The 19,098-nt window shown below is 45.0% G+C and overlaps 1 protein-coding gene across 1 annotated transcript in view; it reads right to left on the bottom strand.

Moving 5' to 3' along the window:
- Positions 1–1,021: 1,021 nt before the first annotated feature.
- Positions 1,022–19,098, bottom strand: part of DERL1 (derlin 1) — a 28,316-nt gene continuing 10,239 nt past the window's right edge. Inside the window, exons 2-8 of the mRNA XM_046017939.1 lie at positions 17,148–17,259; positions 11,556–11,620; positions 10,299–10,325; positions 9,632–9,727; positions 8,577–8,629; positions 6,682–6,792; positions 1,022–3,282 (exon numbers count right to left, since the gene is read on the bottom strand). Of these exons, the coding sequence (XP_045873895.1) occupies positions 3,141–3,282; positions 6,682–6,792; positions 8,577–8,629; positions 9,632–9,727; positions 10,299–10,325; positions 11,556–11,620; positions 17,148–17,259 (606 nt within the window). The 3' untranslated portion in view covers positions 1,022–3,140. The remainder of the gene's footprint in view (positions 3,283–6,681; positions 6,793–8,576; positions 8,630–9,631; positions 9,728–10,298; positions 10,326–11,555; positions 11,621–17,147; positions 17,260–19,098) is intronic.

Genomic DNA, 19,098 nt, shown 5'->3' with positions numbered 1-19,098 from the left:
TCCAAGTGACTTTCTGGGACAGGTAGCCTGGAAAGCAGAGATCTGAGGCTGACGATCCATGATGCGGGAAGTACCTGGCGCACTCAGTACCCAGGTGTGCTACTGAAAACAGGAATCTACCTACCAGAGTTGGGAGGGAGAGGTGAGCACATGGAAAACCATTCTGGGCTTTCACTGAATGCATAAGGCCCTACAGATCATGATTCCCTCCCCTAATCCCAGTGACAACTGCCACAGCCACTCGGGAAAGCAAACAAGTCAACTGGCAGGAAGTACATGTCTTCTCCGCCCCGCCCTCTGAGATACTAACAGTGTAAAGTCCAGAGAGGACTGGATTTTTCCCCAGGTGAACCTTTGCTATTAATGCTGAGAATTTTAAGGGGGAAGGGACCTCAGAAACAGAGCTGCCACGAACGGAGCGGCTGGCAACCAACATGGTCTATCTGGTCAGTGTTTCTCAAAGGCAGCTTAGAACACATGATATGGGCGATATGCTGTCCCCTGAAATGAACAGGATCATTCCTTCCTTCCTGGGAATTTCTCCAATACCAGGAGAGGGGTGCGGCGCCGCTCCTTCTCATCACCCCACCTTGTGATGAATGAAAGCGCCCAAGGGCTGGCATACAAATGTGGATGGTTCATGGTCAAGAAAAAAAGGCTCAACTGAGGTCATGGCCTCTACCTTCCACTGTCTAGATTCTTCTAAGGCAAGGGATTAAACACATTCCATAGAGTTCCAGGAGTCAGACCCACGGGAAATGCCATAAAGCACACTAGAACTGGATAGGATTCCTAACTCAATGGTCATTAAAATGGAAACCCAGAGATCCTGCTTCCAGGAATGAATCCTACAGCTGTTCCCCAACATGCGAACGGAAGTAGATACTAAAATACGCTGCGTCACTGGGCAGCGAGAAACCCGGGACGCTCCTAAATGCCCGAGAGGGCGAACTCCAAAAGTCATGTAGTAATCCAAAAGAGGTCGCACAGTAGGTACACGGAAACTGAAGGCAGGCAACCGTCGTGTTGTACATTTTAATTGACAACTTTTACCAAGAAAAAGGTTTAGTTACAAAAGGGGAAGGTCTTTATACAAAACAGGGATTTTTATTTCGCTCAGTAAGAGAATCCACTGGCATGTCTTGCCTCGCCAAATCAAATCTCAAATAATTCGCTTAGCTAAAATTATTTCAAAAAGACAGGTCATCCAGACAAAATTATCAGCTCCCTAAATGTGTCTGAGAAGAAGAATTTAATAAACATTTGGCCTTGCACAAAGGTATTCTACAGAATACTTGTAACCTTTACCAAAACTACTGCTGGGAGGCAGGTGAGGCGTTAAGGGCATACAAGAGCGACGAGCTCACTTACCACGAGAACGTTCTTACACATAGTCAGTTTCTGCCCCTGTACAATGAGTGCACGTGCGACATCGTAGGAATAATGGCTTCTAAAAGTTTACAAGTAAATTTTATTGTGGCCACAGGTCAACAACAAAAACATACGACAGTTAACGGTTCAGATTCTCTCTGCCTCCTATTTGATCATATAAATTAAATATGGAGAGGTACACACAAACTTTTATTAAAAACAAGCTGTTTTCAAATCCCCGCTTCCTAATAGAACACACATCACTACTGCTTGGGGGGTGGGGGTCAAAGTAGGGGCATACTGTTAGAGCACAGAGTTTCCTGAGAAGAAACCAGTCAAAATGTTCAAAGCCTTTCTAGCAGACTCCAAGTACGGCGCCCACTCAACACTGCTCCTGGCAGGCTGCTTTCAGTCTGAAAACGTAAAATAAGAAACTGAAACGCCAAAGCCTTCAAAAAACTTTATTGGGGGATAAGCCTAGCTCTGATGGAAGCAGCCCACCTATGAAAAAGAAGTTGTGGGTTTTGACGCTGGTCTGATGTACATTCCTGACTTACACATTCGTGGCTCAAAATAAAGAACGTCAAACACAAATGATTCAAAAGCCATTACAACCCCAAGTTATGGGATCCACCTAGATGTGCCTATATTGGTTCTTAGGATATGATCTCCGCACCTTTTTTCACGACTAACCAAAGCATGTGGCCATTAAAAGGGGGGGGGGATTTAAATAGGGCATAGGGTTCTCCTCTCCACACTATTCAATGAACATATATCTAGAAGGAAAATGAAAATGAAATGTGATCAATGCCCAGGTGTCTCTCAAAGAGAGCAACTCCCTGTGGCAAATGTGATTTGGAACTTTCTAGAAGAACACAACCCAAACTACTGTGGGTCCACACAAAACCAGTATGCCCTACACGAGATGCAAAGGGATTACGCCCACCACGGTTCGCACCTGGCCCCCCTGCAACTCTGCTGTAGTTTTCATCACTTGCTTAAGGAAAAAAATGCCTAGCAACCACCTCACGCCTCACTGACACCGGTCTGTGGCCCTCGCTGACACAGTGGTGCTTTTTTTTTATAAGAAGCATCTGCAGAGGTGGCAAATGGTTGTACCTGACACCAGGTCACAGCAATTCCAAAAGCTGTCGAAGCTCTCCATCGGCTGGTACAGTCTTCTCCCCTACTGTTAGAGTTCTGCCACCAAAGGGTGGCGGGGGGGGGGGGGGGGGGCGGACATGGTGGACAAGTTCTCTGTGACCAAGTTTTGGCAGAAGTCAATAAATAAGAGAGCTTGTCACTGGCAGAACCATTTTATGGGCAACCTCCTCTAGCTGCAAATGCGGGGGCTGGGAGAGGAAGGAGGGGGGCGTGTGTGCGAGAAAGAGGTAAAAGGCCCTTTGTCAAGGGTTTGGTGACCCAACCCCACATGCCCGGCTTGGTGTCAGCCGACCGGGACCTGCCAAAACCCATTATTCAGACGGAAAAGGAAGAGAAGACACCAAAAAAATAGAGTCAGTTCTGAAATTTGCACAGTTGATATTTGTTCTTCGTAGCAGTAAGGACTTGAATGAGAATCACGAAACTTGAGGAACACTTATATTTTTCTTCAGGATTTAAAAAATTGTGTCTTGTACTGAAAGACTACATTCAGTGTGGGTCGGGTCCGACAGCGTTTGCTGGAACGCGGTTGTTAAGCACACCCAGCACTGGGAGGAAACTTCATCTGCATCGAGTGGCTGGTGGGCCGGCCCGAGGCCGCTCCTTCACTGGTCCCCAAGCCGAAAGCCCTGTCCCCAGTTGTGTCTCCCGCCTCCACCGCCGTTCTGGTCCGCAGCTCGCCTCATGCTAGCGGGGGGCACGCCGAATCCGGACACCCCTCCTCTCCTGCTGGGCAGCCAGCGGTACCTGGGGTCGGGGGAGGGGCAAACAAAGGGAGGAAAGACAACACAGTCACTTCACAAAGCGCTCTGGACCCTCGGCCTCCTTTCTTGCAGTCCCCATGGCATCTGTCTCACTGGAGTGTATCAGCCCAGCCAGGGCAAGGCCGGGGACGAGGTCTTACCTAACTCTGCCTTTTCAGCGTTTCACTCAACGCCCTGGCCGCCGGCGGTACTCACTTTTCGGGTTTCTTAAATTTACTCCTTTTCCAGCCTAACTTACGCTCTAAAAAGACGTGTTTTCTGATTACAAAAGTAATTCAGGCAGAACAGTATGGAAACAAAACTATTACTCCCACAAGTCCAACAACCAGAAAGAACCCCCTGTATATAGCATGTTAACGTATCTAAATGCGGGTCCAACGGGATCAAAGCACACACAACAAATTCACGTGTGAAAGCCAAGTCCCCAGCCTGCATGTCGAGGCCCAAACGGCATCTCCACGCCGCCCCTGGGCCCCGCTGCGTCCATCAAGGGGGGCTGGAGCTGCCGCTTTGTCTTGCGGTCTGGGCTGTGTTTTCCACGTGAATGCCTAACGCCCTCCGGCAGCATTCTCTCCATCGCCAAGATTGTGTGAAAGCTGAAGCCCGGGAAGGGCACCCGCTTTGCCCCTGGCCAGTTAATAAACTAAGAATCCCAGAACAGCTAAGAAAGTTTACACCCTCGTCTGTGTTCTTCAGCGTCTTGCCCTCCCTTGATCCTCAGTAAACTGAGAATGTGTTCAAACCTATTCCACTTAGTGACTCAGGTCATGATCCCGGGGTCCTGGGATCAAGCCCCACATCGGGCTTTCTGCTCAGCAGGAGACCTGCTTTCCCCTCTCCCACTCCCCCCCTTGTATTCCCTCTTTCTCACGGTCTCTGCCAAATAAAAAAAATCTTTAAAACAAAACAAAACAACAACCAAAAAAACCCACCATCTTAAAACAAAACAAAACTATTCCACTTAGCTCCTCATGTTTACAATCATGCTTGAAGGCAGCAACCGTCACCGGATCCCCCCCACCCCCCACCTCGGCTCAAAGTCCTGATGGCACCAAGAGCAAGCCCGTGAACGCCACCTTGGCCGTGGCGAAGAGCCTGTCGAGCACGACCACCTCAGACGGCGTCACACTTACGCCAAGTACTGCCCGCGCAGACACTTACCTCCTCTTCCCCGCAACCCTACAGGGTGGGCACTATTTTTAGCATCCCATTTTAGAAATGAGAAAACCAAGGCCAGACTGATGGTCAGGATCCCAACCCAGGCAGCCTAACTCCAGAGCTGGTCCCTGCACCGCTTCCTGCACTACGGGCTGAGAGCCGCGGCGGAGGGGACAAGAGGGGCACCATTCAGGGGACAGCTGCCCGTGACTGGAGTCCTCATTTGTTCACAGCATCCCTGCTGCCTTTGTGTTCCGCCAAAACCAGACAATGAAGCCCTTTCGAACAGAAAAACAACTGCGCGCAGAGAAGGTCTACTTTTCTAAATGGAACGCAGAACAGTGATTTAGGGTTCTAGAACCCCTATCTTCCCTTTTAAACAAACACAGCTTTGTCTGTAAATCACAATGCATTTCCAACTCCTGATTTCTCAATATCTCTGATGTTCCAGTACAATAATATTCCTCCAAAGTGTATAATAAAATAGAACAGTTAAAAAGGGCTGTCTTGCTTTGCTTCATACTCTAAGACAATATGGAAGCCATCTCCACTGCTTAAATGGATAGTGAAATTAAATGCAAGTAATTACTACAAAAAGACACCCAATTATACATAATCAACAAAAATTTATGGTAATTTCAAAGCAGTTACTGCTTTCGCAAGGAGCTACATTTTGTCATCTGATCTTTATGCAAAATTTAACAGAAGGGCTTTTCCGCCAACAGAGAACGCTCAAATGCAAGGCAGCCTCCAGTGTGCCCTTGATTTTGCCACTAGAATCTCATACACTTTGTTGTCTGCAATTGAGAAATATCTCCAAGCCGGTAAGTCAGAAATATGGCCATTTAAAGTAAAAACTGTTGGCTAGCCACCAAATGACCAAGTTTGTTTTTTTTTTTTTAATTGATGCATCTGCCATCTGACTTGATAAACGTAGATCAAAAATCCAAACCTGCTGTTATCGTGTCCTTTGATAATTAGAAAGCAGTTTGGTCATTTGGTTTTTTTTGCCTGAAGGCAACTCAAGGCTCAGAAAAGCAAAAGCAAGTTTCTTCCTATGCACTTAAAAAAATAATAATAATACAACAACAGTGTACTTCTCTGTTTGTATATTTCACAGACGGCTTTCAAAAACTTACCCCCGACTGACAAATGGGGTGGGGGGTGGGGGGACCTCCTCAAGTTTCCCTGCTCTCATTGACCCCTCGTAAGAATGACGAACCGCAAAACATTAAAAGGAGCAAGATGTGAAGGGGTTGTTTTTTAAAAGTTTTTCAGGGCAAGCTAGGACTGCTTGTCCCCCACCGGGGATCAGGTGCAATCGTCAGGCAGGGTGTGGCACCTGGGTGACGATTTCACTGGCCCCTTCTTCAACTGCCTTTTGTTTCCGTGACAGAACGGCCAGCAGCTTCCACGCTTCAGTGTGTTGGCACCTCTTCTGGCTCGGAAAATCCCACCCAGCCCCAACGTTAGGATTTACTGCCATATTTACCGTATTTATTACCGTATTTACCACCACCGCGTGGTCAACAGCAGACCTTACCACCTGTCGTGGGAGACAGGGCGCCCCTTGATTTACAGATTTGCGAGGTGAAGCTCGGAGGTTTTATTAAGTCACTGTCCCTGATGATCAAAACTAGTAGACAAGGGGAAGGGGACTTCAACCTAAGTGTGCCTCAGAACCAAAGCAGTGCCCTCAACCTCCTCACCTGAGTGAACCCTAGAAGCAGAGAAAGAACCAGCATGCACTTCCTGGGTGCTTGGACTATACGAACCTCGAGTTTCTCACTTTCACTGTGAAAAGTTCCGATGTTTTCTGTTCTATAACAGCTCACAGAAAAAGGTTTGCAACTGCTAACCAATGAGTTAACTGAACCCCTTTGCCTCTTCTCTGGCCAATCTTGTGTAAAACCAAAGCTGGTGCATGGCGGCCTACGCTGGAGCTTCGCGCAGTGCCCCACCTGCCCAGCCGAGCTACGATGTTCCCGGTGACGCCCAACGTTTGAGTCAGCAGCAGCCCCCAGCTGAACGGGCTCCACGGAGAAGACCGAGCTGTGACTTTGATCCCTGGCTTCCTGTGACTCTGTGACCGGGGCCAGTCTGTCGGCTCCAGTTTCTCCACCCGCCAAAGAGGTAAATGCCGCCCCTCATGGAGCTCTGAGGACATCTCGTAAGACAAGGGCAATAAAATGGCTGTTTGGTGAGGAAGGAAAAAAGCACTTACAAAAACTGAGGTGTGGAGAGAAAATTTCTTCCTCCCAAGTCCATCGGGTATCTGAACATTAGGAAGAAATAAAGATGTCCAACAAGATTTCCAATGAGCTCATTGATTACCCTGCAAACAGAGAGTCAAATTAGTTTCAAGACATGCAAGTGGTCAAGTGAGATGTAGCCAGTCGTAAGCAGTAGCCCAGGGCTGAGAGCCCTCCTGGCAGCCCGCTTCCGGGCCCTGGAGCCTGTGACAGCTCCACAAGGAGTCCTTTGGTAGTCTGCGTGGCAAAGGCATTCTGAGCGGAAGGGAAATCGGTCCTGTGGGGGTCCAGCTGCCCTCTGACAGCTCTTTCAAGCCCCATCTCATCCTCAAAATATTGTTTTTGCTACTTCCTGCCTCCAGAGTTGGGAGCTGCAAAGCAAGCCTCTGACTGCTCCAGTCGTAAATACTGTATTTGCAAACCTCGGGGCAAATCGGAAGGCTGACAAGAGAGAAGCATGGGAACAGGGGTGAGGGGGAGGCAAGGAACGCCTGTTTCCCCCATTCCTGGAGCCACAGCACTTCCCCCTTGCCTCCCGCATCCCTGAGTGTAAGACATCACGAAGATCACTGAGCATAGCTGACCTTCACCCTGTATTTGTAAAATAAACATTGACCTTCAGGTTTTCCCAGGGCTTACATACAGGCCACTTCAAGGTTTTAGAGATCCATTCCTACTATCACATACCCTGCTGTGTCTTCTCCTGCCATAGGAGTCCTGTCAGGGACAAATCAACATTGGCAACTACTCCCAGACTCTGCCCTTCTGGGCGGGAGGGCGGCTGTACCAGGCTCAGAACTTGCTCCGCTCTAGAGTCTGTTCGCTCGTGTCACTCATTTCTATCGCTACGCGGCAGACGTGAGGACCACACAGAGCAGATATGTCAGACATAGTAAGAACTGGTACTATTAAAATCTGTTAAAACATTTTAAATATTTGGTAGCGTAAGAAGTGGGAGTTCACAGAACAGTTGCATCTTGGTATCTTCCTTTTAAAATTCTGACTGGATGCAATAAAGCTGCTCCTCTCAGCTCCGATTCCGGGCTAGAAATCCTATTTGGCTAAAACTTCTGTACTATCAAACCACTTACAAAACTACTTCCCCTCTGAGAATCTGCATTTTGATGACTGGTGAGCAGTCTACAAGGCATCCTGGAAATGCCTCAGGAATAAAAAAAACACGGTAATTTTACACATAGTTCTTAAGAGGAGTCAAGCGCAGACACAAATTAAATTAGTTCATTGTCTGCTCAATCCGGACAATGAATCCAGAAATATTTATTCAAAAACACATACCCGGAAGTACACTGTGTCTAACGATGAGCTAACAAAATAACAACCACTCAACGCTAAATGTGCTTAAAGCCCTGCAATTTAATCGATTACATCAAAATGAAATTACAGTTGACCCTTGAACACAGAGCTGAACTATGTGGGTCCACTTATAGGTGGGGCTTTTTGATAAATACAGTATAGTTATGTAAATGTACTTTCTTTTCTTCAGGTTTTCTTAATACTAACTTTTTTTCTCTCACCTTATTATAAAAACACAGTATATGATACACGTAATACAACGCAACATTTGTGTTAACTGACTGCTTCTGCTATCAGTAAAGCTCTGGTCAACAGGGGACTGTTAGCAATTCAGTTTGGGGAGAGTTAAAGAATATACACAAATTTCCAACTACACAAGAGCTTGATACCTCTAGCCCCCATTGTTCAAGGGTCAACTGTATTTCCTAAGTATAAGGTTCTGACTCATCAATGTTAAACTTCAAAAAATTTAAAATTTTATAAAGATTAGCTAAAGAACAATGGAAGTCTTCGAAGAATTTGCTGCCAATCAAATAAATCTAATATCACTTACGAGCCTCCGATGATATAGTTGAATCCAAGGATAACCCAAGGTAAATAACAGGCCTAGGAGACAAATACACACAAACATGAACAACCACACTAAAAAGGACACAGCTGCTAGGCGGCTAGAATGGGTAAAGATACACCGACAAGAGCTTTATATAAATCCTTTGGAAAGTCACTGCAAAAATTTCGCAGACCAATCTAGCATGATTATACTTAAAACTTCCTATCGTTATACTTATTCAGGGGCGCCTGGGTGGCTCAGTCGGTTAAGTGTCCCGATTCTTTGGTTCTGGCTCAGGTCATGATCTCAGGGTCATGGGACTGAGTTCTGCGTGCTCCATGGGGAGCCAGCTTGGACTAATAGTCTCCCCGATGAGAGAGCTCTCCAATTGAATTCAACATTCGAGCCTCTGATTCAACACATCATACCAAGAGCTAAGGGAGCTGCAAGGAACTTCACAAGCTAGTGAAGAAAGGGTTGTATAGAAAGAACCTGAAGGCAGAATGTGGTTAAGTACTCTAAGAGAAACATAACGAGTTTTGGGGCCAAAGGCAAGACTAATTCCAGGCAGGAGACCAGGAAGTACGTTCAGTCCCAATTGAAATGAAGAACAGGTAGAATTTACAAGAGGAAGAAAATTTAAGAAGCTGGTTCTGGTGGAAAACAGTGAGAGAAGGCACTAAGGGAATTGTCTGGGGACAAAAACAATGTTTTAGCTAAAGTGTAAAATACGTTAACAGGAAATGATAAGAACAGATTTAAGAGGCTGCTCCCCACGAGTATCTTTCCTTTCCCCTCTCTGTCACACACACAGACATGAGATCACTCAGGGTCACATGCCTGAGAGGCCTGAAGCACAGAGGGAGTGAGAAGAGCCAGCAAAGGATTCCAGGTTGGCTAAAGACAGGCAAGGGACTGAGCCAGGGAGAGGGGGGCTGCCTACAGTACACTGCTCTGCAGTGACCTCTTCTGGTCAAGTCAGAAACTGCATCTCTGAGCTGAAGAGGGATTTTGCAAGGGCAATTGAAAAGGACATTTTTCCAACTACGTGAAAGTACCTTAAATCGTGTTCCAAACCAAAATGATACAATCATGTCTCTGTTCAGCTGGGCCCAGACATAAAGGACTGACATGATCAGAGGAATCATCAGCAACTGCAAAAGAAGTGAACATGAAAAGACATGGCTCCAGAAGCATGCCAACGGGCTCAGCGTGAATCTACTTTTTTTTTAACCTCTCCCCTATAAACAAATTCTCCTGTGGCTTTACAAAAGCCAAAAAGAAATTCAATCATCAGAATTACAAACTGATCCTCTCAGTTAATCAATTATACAACACATGCTACAAAATCCTAGAATAAAATACAATTATTTTAGATGTATTCAGAAATATCAGGGTCAAGCTTGGTTATTTGGAAAAAAGTAGCAGTAAAACTTTACTTACTGTATATTTGCAATTAAAAAAATACATATCCACATAATGCATAGAAACTACTAGAGAATCATCATTCTTGATGCCCAAACAAAACGAATAAGCCGGAAATGAGCCAGGAAACTAACAGTTTAGAGAAATCACGTAAGACTTTCAAAATAAAAATTGTAATTCTATAATTTCAAAATGCCACGTAATTAACCACAGGGTTAATGTAATTTAAGCTTCTCTCAAAGGCCATTAATTGTAAATCTGAAACATATAAAAGGGCAAACAGTTTCTCGGGACACTTACCTGCATATCCATGGCTAAGCCAGTAATCTTGGTTTATAAGGTTAAAGATCAGAACAAACAAAGCATTGTGCACCTAGCATCAGTTCATTTCATTCCTGTGTTCGGAAAGAAAACCCTTTTCTAGAGTTCAGATTGTTTAAAACATCCCAGAACACAAAGGCATCCAATAATCTCCACCATGAATATTGTGTTGTAGTATATGACGACAAGGAAATGAGAGGCGTGAGTTGCTCTGACATAGGACTCAGTTGGCCCCTTGCATCCTCTCTGCCTTGCCCAGCGTCTTAGCATCTTGTCTTCAACGGGAAGATGGAGATCCTGTGGCCTGAAACTAACTAGGGTTCTACTCACATCCAGGGCTCCATAGCATGGTGGAGATCCAGAACAATTTTTTTTCCTTCCCTTAAAGGAGGGGAAAGGGCATCCGAAGAGCCACATGTCCTGGCTTGGGGCCAAGTTTCAATGGCTGCTAAGCCCCAGAGCAATGTTAAGCTCACCAGCTGGGTACAGATTGAGCCATCGCACCCCATCTGTGGCCCTCACCATCTGCACAGGTCCGCAGCTGGAAGGCTGCTGGCAGCGGGGTCTGTGACACAAGAGAGCCAAGCCAGGCCCTTCCAGAGGGACCGAATTACTGTATAGGCCCCGAGGACAAGGACAGCAGTGAAGTCAGAAAGGGATGCTGGTTGTCAACTAATTTTCTGAGATGGAGCACAGATTCCAAAAGCTGTCTCGTGGCACGGGATCTCTTTGTGCTGCAGTCAACAAGCTGTCACACATGAGACACAGAGAACTGGGAACAAGAGGAGGGACAGCAATAAAATTCAACCAAATGTGGAAAACCCAGCAATGGCAAGGGAACGCCGTCACTTGAGGGCTCTGTGATGTACGACAGCTTTAAAATCAAACTTTAACTGAGGCACTGGGTGGCTCTGTTGGTTCAAGCGGCTGCCTTCGGCTCAGGTCATGATCCCAAGGTCCTGGGATCGAGCCCTGCTTTGGGCTCCCCGCTCAGCGGAGACCCTGCTTCTCCCTCTCCCTCCACCTGCCACTCTGCCTACTCGTTCTCTCTCTCTCTCTGTGTCAAATAATAAATAAAATCTTAAAAAAAAAAAGAACTTTAATTATTTGTAATTATTCACTGTAGCAAACAGATACAAATACTATAATTTGAACTGTTGTATGGAATACTGTCTACTTCCCCAAACCTGAAAATAATGGTTTATTTCTGGCCCCGAATAACAGACTAAAGGATACCACGATGCAAATCCAGTTAAAGAGGAGCATGAATAAATAGTCTGCCGGCCTCCCATCAAAAGCTCCTAGAAACAAAAATAAGCCAAATGTCATGGTTCAGAATTTCAGAACAAAGCGACTCCTCTGTAAAGAAATACTTCAGAAAGTCATAGAGAAAGCCAACATGAGAATATTTTTAAATTCCTCCTCTCAAGCAGAAGAAAATCTTTTAAAACATCTAAAACCATGCCCTTGGGGCACCTGGCTGGCTCGGTCGGTAGAGCATACGACTCTTGATCTCGGGGTTGTGGGTTTGAGCCCCGTGTTGGGTGTAGAGATTACTTAAAAATAAAATCTTTGAAAATAAATAAAGCCATGTTCTCAATAAGGCCCTAAACTACAGTCAAGTGAGCAAGGCTATCTGTGTTCTCCTAACTGAATTCCAGTAAGGAACGCCCTTCCCCAACCCGCACAGGCTGAGAGACCCAGGGGGAGAGTCAGTGCTCCAGGCGTCTGAGATCCCAGCCCCGGAAGACCTCAACCCGTCAGCCTCTGCTTCCCTGAGACACATCTGTGATCAGTGGGTAATCCCTTCCCCCTCCACTAGACCAGAAGCTCTGATGCGAAAGGAACCACAGCTGCCTTGCCTACCCCTGTGACTCCTCCAGCAGGACTCTGCGGGGAGCATCTTACTGTTGTGTTGTTATTAGACATGCGCGCGTACACACGCACTACCACCGAGTCTGACCCTGGGCTTTCTGAGAAGATTCAATCTCCTCCTCCCCGCTTACATTCTAGCAAGGGAAAACGAGGCTGGAAGAGAGGAGGGGCGGGACCACAACCCTCCCCAGAGCCTCTGACTCTGCACTTGCACGCTACATCTGGGAGGTAGAAAGGCAAGGCCCCCTTTCCACAGATGAGGACAGAAAGTTAAACGATCAGAGTGGCATGGCTTGGTAGAAGCGGAGTGAACTCTAATTACTAGTCTAGTGCCCTTGTTATTACACCATATACCAAACTCTGTCTCAGCCCTGGAACAGATAATCAACACTGGTCTGGCTCTCCCTTCTCAGGGTGATTCCTCATGCCTTCAGTTGAAAGACTAGAAAGAGGCAGAGATAAAAAACAAATGACTGTAAGGTCACATGAGCTCGAACAGCTACCTTCCGCCTCTAGACACCCCATCGTAACAGCATGATACATAGTCAATTAAAAAGAAACCCTAACAAGTATTAGAAAGGCAGGGGGAAATATCTGTCTAAAAGATAACAAGTGGGGCACCTGTGTGGCTCAGTCGGTTAAGCATCTGCCTTTGGCTCAGGTCATGATCCCAGGGTCCTGGGATGGAGGCGGGCTCCCTGCTCAGTGGGGAGTCTGCTTCTCCCCACATCCTCTCCCTGCTCGTGCTCTCTTTCTCTCAAATAAATCTAAAAATCTTTTTAAAAAATTAAAAATGGGGTGCCTGGGTGGTTCAGTGGTTGGGTGTCTGCCTTTGGCTTGGGTCATGATCTCAGCGTCCTGGGATCGAGCCCCACATCGTGCTCCATGCTCAGCGGGGAGCCTGCTTCTCACTCTCCCTCTACCTTTCCCCACTTGTGCTCTCTTGCGCTGTCAAATAAATAAATAAAACCAAAAAAAAGTTTTTTTTTCAATTAATATAATACAACAAGCTTCTAGCAGAAGTCTTTTTTTTTTTAAGATTTTATTTATTTATTTGACAGAGAGAGATCACAAGTAGGCAGAGAGGCAGGCAGAGAGAGAGGGGGAAGCAGGCTGAGCAGAGAGCCTGATGCGGGGCTCGATCCCATGAGCCACCCAGGCACCCCAGAAGTCTCTCCTTCTTTCCCAAATTTCTTCCCTGGTGTCTCAAAGGCACACTGCAGCCCCAGTGTTGAGGATTCTTACTGGTAGGGGATCCCTATAGATCAATCAGAGCTGAAATTCGAAACACACCTCTGAATTTCAGTCATAGTCGTTCTTCTTCTGATTTGGTTTCAGCTTTGTGATTTCTGTTTTTTGTTTCATTACATTTTTTAAGCAGGCTCCCTGACCAACGTGGGGCTTAAACTCACAACCTGGAGGTCAAGTGTCACATGCTCTGGCCCTAGGCCAGGCAGGCACCTCCCTGGCTTTATGATTTCTAAGGATTCTCTGGACCGAATACTTCAACTACTGCAATCACACAAACTACAGTACTATATTATGACAAGTTCGCAACTGGAAATTGACAAACCAACTGGCCTCAAACTGCAGTCTTGCAGTTCAAATCAGAAATCTTGTAAATAAGCGGAGCTCCTGTGTACTTCAGTGAGCCAGGCAGGAAAACGTGCGGGCAGCACGCATTCTGTCAGGATGTGAACATGAGGCCATATGGCGCGGAGAAGACCGGGGATCAGCGAACCTGGGCTCCAGTCCTAGCCGTGTTACCTCGAACAGCCTAGTGACCCGCAGGGCATGTCACCACCTCTCCAGACCATTGTTTTCTTGTCTGTGAAATCTTATTTTAAAAGGACAGGTCTCGGGGTGCCTGGGTGGCTCAGTGGGTTAAAGCCTCTGCCTTCGGCTCAGGTCATGATCTCAGGGTCCTGGGATGGAGCCCCGCATCGGGTTCTCTGCTCAGGGGGGAGCCTACTTCCTCCTCTCTCTCTGCCTGCCTCTCTGCCCACTTGTGATCTCTGTCTGTCAAATAAATAAAATTTAAAAAAAAAAAAAAAGGACAGTTCTCAAAAGTTCCTCTCGACACAAACGTTCATAGCAGCCTTATTCATAACAGTGAAAAATGAAAACAAGTCAAACATCCATCAGCTGATGGATGGAGAAACAAAACGTGATAATCCCGCACAACGGAGTCTTATTTGGCAACAAAAAGGAGAGACATGCTGATACGTGGTACATGGAAGATACATGACAACCCCATGCTAAGCGAAAGAAGCTGGTCACATGGTGCGTGATTCCGTCTGTAAGAAATGTCCAAAAGAGGCAAATCCACAAAGGCGAGAGGAGATTAGTGGCTGCCTAAAAGCTTAAGGGGAAGATGAGGTTGGACAGAAATGGGGAGTGGCTGTTGATGGGTATAGAGTTTCTTCCCGTGGTGATAAAATATTCTAAAACTAACTGTAGTAATGACTGCACAACTCTGTGAACATTCACCAAATCGTACGCTTTAAGCGGGTGGAACTGGACAGCACTTGAATTACAGGTCAATAAAACTTTAAAAAATGCCTCTCTGCTCTAGAACTTCAAAGTGCTCTGTGACTGGAGAGTAGGGAAGTGGCGTAAACTTGTAAGAATTCAAGCAGACAAAAGGGATCTATGGGCTAATAATCCTGCAGACGGATCTTAAGTGTTATTCAGGTATTACAAATTCATTATATGACCTGACTAGATAGTAGGGAAGAGTAAATGGGTTCCAAGATGTCAAATAACCAAGAGAAAACAATGTACAAATAAAATGTGGTCACAGAATTATTATAATTTGTTTTATAATAGTGTTATGATTATTTTTTTAAGTCCTTATGTTTCAGAGGTGAATATTAGAGTATTTACTGATGAAATGATACCATGTCTGGCATTTGTTTCAAATAATCAGGGGTAGGGGGACAGACATGAACAGAGATTGTTCAGTGATGAGACCGTTGTTAAAAGTCAGCAGGAGTTAGGGGCACCTGGCTGGCTGAGTCCGGGGAGCGCGTGACTCTTGATCTCCAAGTCATGAGTTCGAGCCCCATGTTGGGTGTAGAGATGACTTAAATAAATACTTTAAAAAAATAAATAAAGGTGAGCAATAGTTAAAAGGGGTCTCACGTATACATGCAGACACAAACTACGACGTGAATAAACCTTGGAAACATTCTACTAAGTGAGAGAAGTCAGCCACAGAAGGACTCCTGAAATGTCTCAAATAGTCAAATCCATATGCACAGAAAGTAGCTCAGAGCTTGGCAAGTGCTTGGAGGAAGGGGGATGGGGATGCAGAGTAACTGCTTTGGGTTTTGGGGGGGTGATGAGGACATCTTGAATTAGACAGTAGTGGCCGCTGCATAACAATGCAAACAGACTAAAGACCCAGGGACTGGGACTCCTGGGTGGCTCAGAGGTGAGCCGCTGCCTGTGACTCCGGTTATGATCTCAGGGTCCTGGGATCAAGCTCCACATCGACTCCCTGCCCAGCGGGGATCCTGCTTCTCCCTCTCCCTTTGCCTCTCCCCCTGCTCATGTTCACTCTCTCTCTCAAAGAAATAAAATCTTTAAAACAAAACAAAACAGACCACAGAACTGTATAGTTTAAAATGGTCACAACTGTCATTTTCTTGTTATGTGAATTTTACCTCAATAAAAAGGAAAATAAAGGTTCATCAACCTTTCTCACTACTTTTATGTATGTTTGAAATTGTTCCATAACCAAATGTTTAAAAACCGGTCATGGGTCATCCACACTTAGAGTTTACTACTGATATAAAAACAAAATTACTCCAAGAGCTTCATCCTCAATGAAATTCTATCAAGGAGTAGAATGCGAAGCAAGTCAGCCATCAGTATCAGGCCCGACTGGGACAGGGGAGAATAAAAATCACATATTCTGGGGGCTTTAAGGACCAACCATGATGTGGTGGTGAGAATCCCACCCGTCCGTTTTGGCTGCATCCAGACACTACCCTTCCCTGAATGAGGGGATGGGCGAGGTCCCTTCCAGCAATAACAGTCCACGACCAGACACTCTGTACTGACATCATGATTTCCTTTTAAAAACACCTCATACAAATGCCAATTTAAGGAAAAATCATGTTGGACACCATATGCCCATCCTTCTACTTCCCTGCAGTTATGAGATTCACAACTCTCAAATTGACTTCGATTTAAGGGTGGTTCGGAATTCTCGATCCTGCGCTAACCGCTAGCAGGTTTATAAGTTGGCTGGAGTCAGCCAACCTTTTCAAAATCATTTAGGCTTAATGAAATTATGTTCACGTTTTGACAGCGGTATCAATTTATTCCTTCTTAGCATAAGCAACTCAGAACAGTACACAAGGTATTGTACAAAGGAAATAAGGAACAATTCACAAAGAAACTTTCAGGAAAAGATTTTTGTAAAAAAGCTTATCCATAACATCATATGGGTAGTCATATCTGATAAACTACCGTATTATTAAATCCCCGCTATAAATTTTACAGGTGAGTGATTCGATCACAGAGAACAAGGCTTTCATAGCATAAAGGAGTACTTTTCAGCCCCAACCTGGGAGACGTATATACTTCAGCCCAACTGTGCATGTGACCACATGACACATGACAGAAAGGAGATGCCAAATTTAAGTGAGAGGCACACAGCTCAGCCACGAGGGACAAGGCGTGGACAAGATGCGTAAAGGCTCCGGTCTTCTACTTTTTCACGATAAAATGGTAACTGTTACTTATGCCTCATGATGATGATGTGAGGATTAAAAATCAAGTCATCTAAGCACCTAGGACAGTCCCAGCATCAGTACGACTTACTGAGCATTTCCCATCTTTATGCCATTTCCTCAAAGGCCAACTGCCCTCAAAATTCTTCTAATACATAAACACGAACTGGTAAATTAGAAACAAATCTTAAAACGACTATGGATATCATACCTGTTTCAAGTCGTGTCGAATACTGATATAAGAAATATAAGTTGACCAAATAAAGAAATCCAGTTCCTGGGCCCACAGGGAAATAAAAGGTGGCAGTGATTGGCCTCCAAACCTGTCCAGATTAAAACAGACACAGCGGTTAGTTTCCGTAAGCCTGGTTAATTTTTTTTTTCTTAACTAAACAAAATGCACCCTTGCAAAACATTCTCCTCTGTGATGGTGGCTACCAAAGGGACACCACCAATATAATTCAAGAAAACTGAAGAAAGGCTCTCATCAGCTTCAATTGTATCAATCAGAAAAAATACTTCTAGTCAGGTTGAAAAAAATCAATCCTATAGAAGTCCACGGTCAGTCAGTACTGGGATAAGGCAGGCATTCAGTTAAGCCTGTCAAAACTGAACTGTAAAGACAATTTCCAAGAGGACAATAATAATCTCTATGCAGGAAAAAGAGTATCGTGGGATAACAAACCTTGCCCCAAATTGTCATACTCAAAAGACAGCAGTAAAATAGAAATGTTTGTATTCAAATCCCTGTGCTATTTAGGCAATATGGATATATGACTTCACGATACTAAGTTTCCCTCCCACCGCCAAAAAATATTATAGAAGGGTCTACAATAAGAAGTAAGCCTCCCTCCAAACCCGCATCTCCCAATTCCCTTTAGCAACAACAATCGGCTTCTCGTATTTCTTTCAACAAATAATGTGTTAACTACAGTTCCTCCCTTGTCATTCTCTCTTGCATCGCACAGCTCTATACCTTGTCTCATTCCCTTGAGGAAATATTTTTGCTGCCTTTATAAAAGTATCCCTTTTATGTGAATGTTCAAAATTCATTTACACTGTTACAATGCCACAATGCCTATTCTTGATTATCTTTTTTATACACGTCCGTGTAGGATAAAATCCTGTGAGTTAATCTGCTAAATTCACAGACATTTGCGTTTAATTTTGCTAGACACTGCCAAAAGCCTACAAAAATATTTAACTGACTTACGCTCTCTCCTACAATGTAGACTAATGCCTGTCTTCCCTCCACACCCTCACCATCAGGGTATTCTGTATTTACCAATTACGTTTTTTTTAAACTTTAGCATTTCCTTTCTTCATTTTCCTGTTAGATTTGCATTTCTTTATATGTTCTGGAAATTCCCCTTTCTCGCTGTTGCAAATATTTTCTGGTCTGTCATTAAATCTATGCCTTGATGGTATTCTTGCCGTATTTTGACATGGAGAAGTGTTCATTTAACGTAGGCAAATGCATCCCTCACGCATCCTGCTCACAAGCTCCTTCTCCACTCTAAGAATACGTTAGTGTCACAGTTTCACTGTGATACAGTCCCCATTCATCTCAGGAGTGAGGAAGTGATCCGACTTCTTTTTCTAGATGGTCACTCAACTCTCCCAATCCCATTTACAGAGTAACCCGTACTTTCTCCATTGACCTGAAAAGCTACTTTCATCATATATTTATATCCTTTTGTATTAAAGCCTCTAATTATATTAAACTGCTATCCTATACTGATAGGAACTGAATTCCTATACCAATATCAACTTATTTTAATTTCTAGTCTTATAGTATGTTACAATCTGGTAAAGTTACATGATTAAATAATCCCGCTCCCATTTTTCTTCCACGTGTGTCTTAATTTTCTTGGCTGGTCTCAAAACTTTATTTTCCTAAAAGAACTAGAACCAGGGGGCGCCTGGGTGGCCCAGTGGGTTGAGCCTCTGCCTTCAGCTCAGGTCATGATCTCAGGATCCTGGGATCGAGCCCCACATCTGGGCTCTCTGCTCAGCAGGGAGCCTGCTTCCCCCCTCTCTCTCTGCCTGCCTCTCTGCTTACTTGTGATCTCTCTCTCTGTCAAATAAATAAATAAAATCTTTAAAAAAAGAAAAAGAAGAGAAAAAAAGAACTAGAACTGGCATCTTTGTGATACCAGGGT

This window comes from Meles meles, chromosome 1 (assembly GCF_922984935.1).
Source record: "Meles meles chromosome 1, mMelMel3.1 paternal haplotype, whole genome shotgun sequence".
Taxonomy (NCBI): Eukaryota; Metazoa; Chordata; class Mammalia; order Carnivora; family Mustelidae; genus Meles; species Meles meles.
Note: the sequence above shows the minus strand (reverse complement) of the source record. Positions and strands in the feature narration are given on the sequence as shown.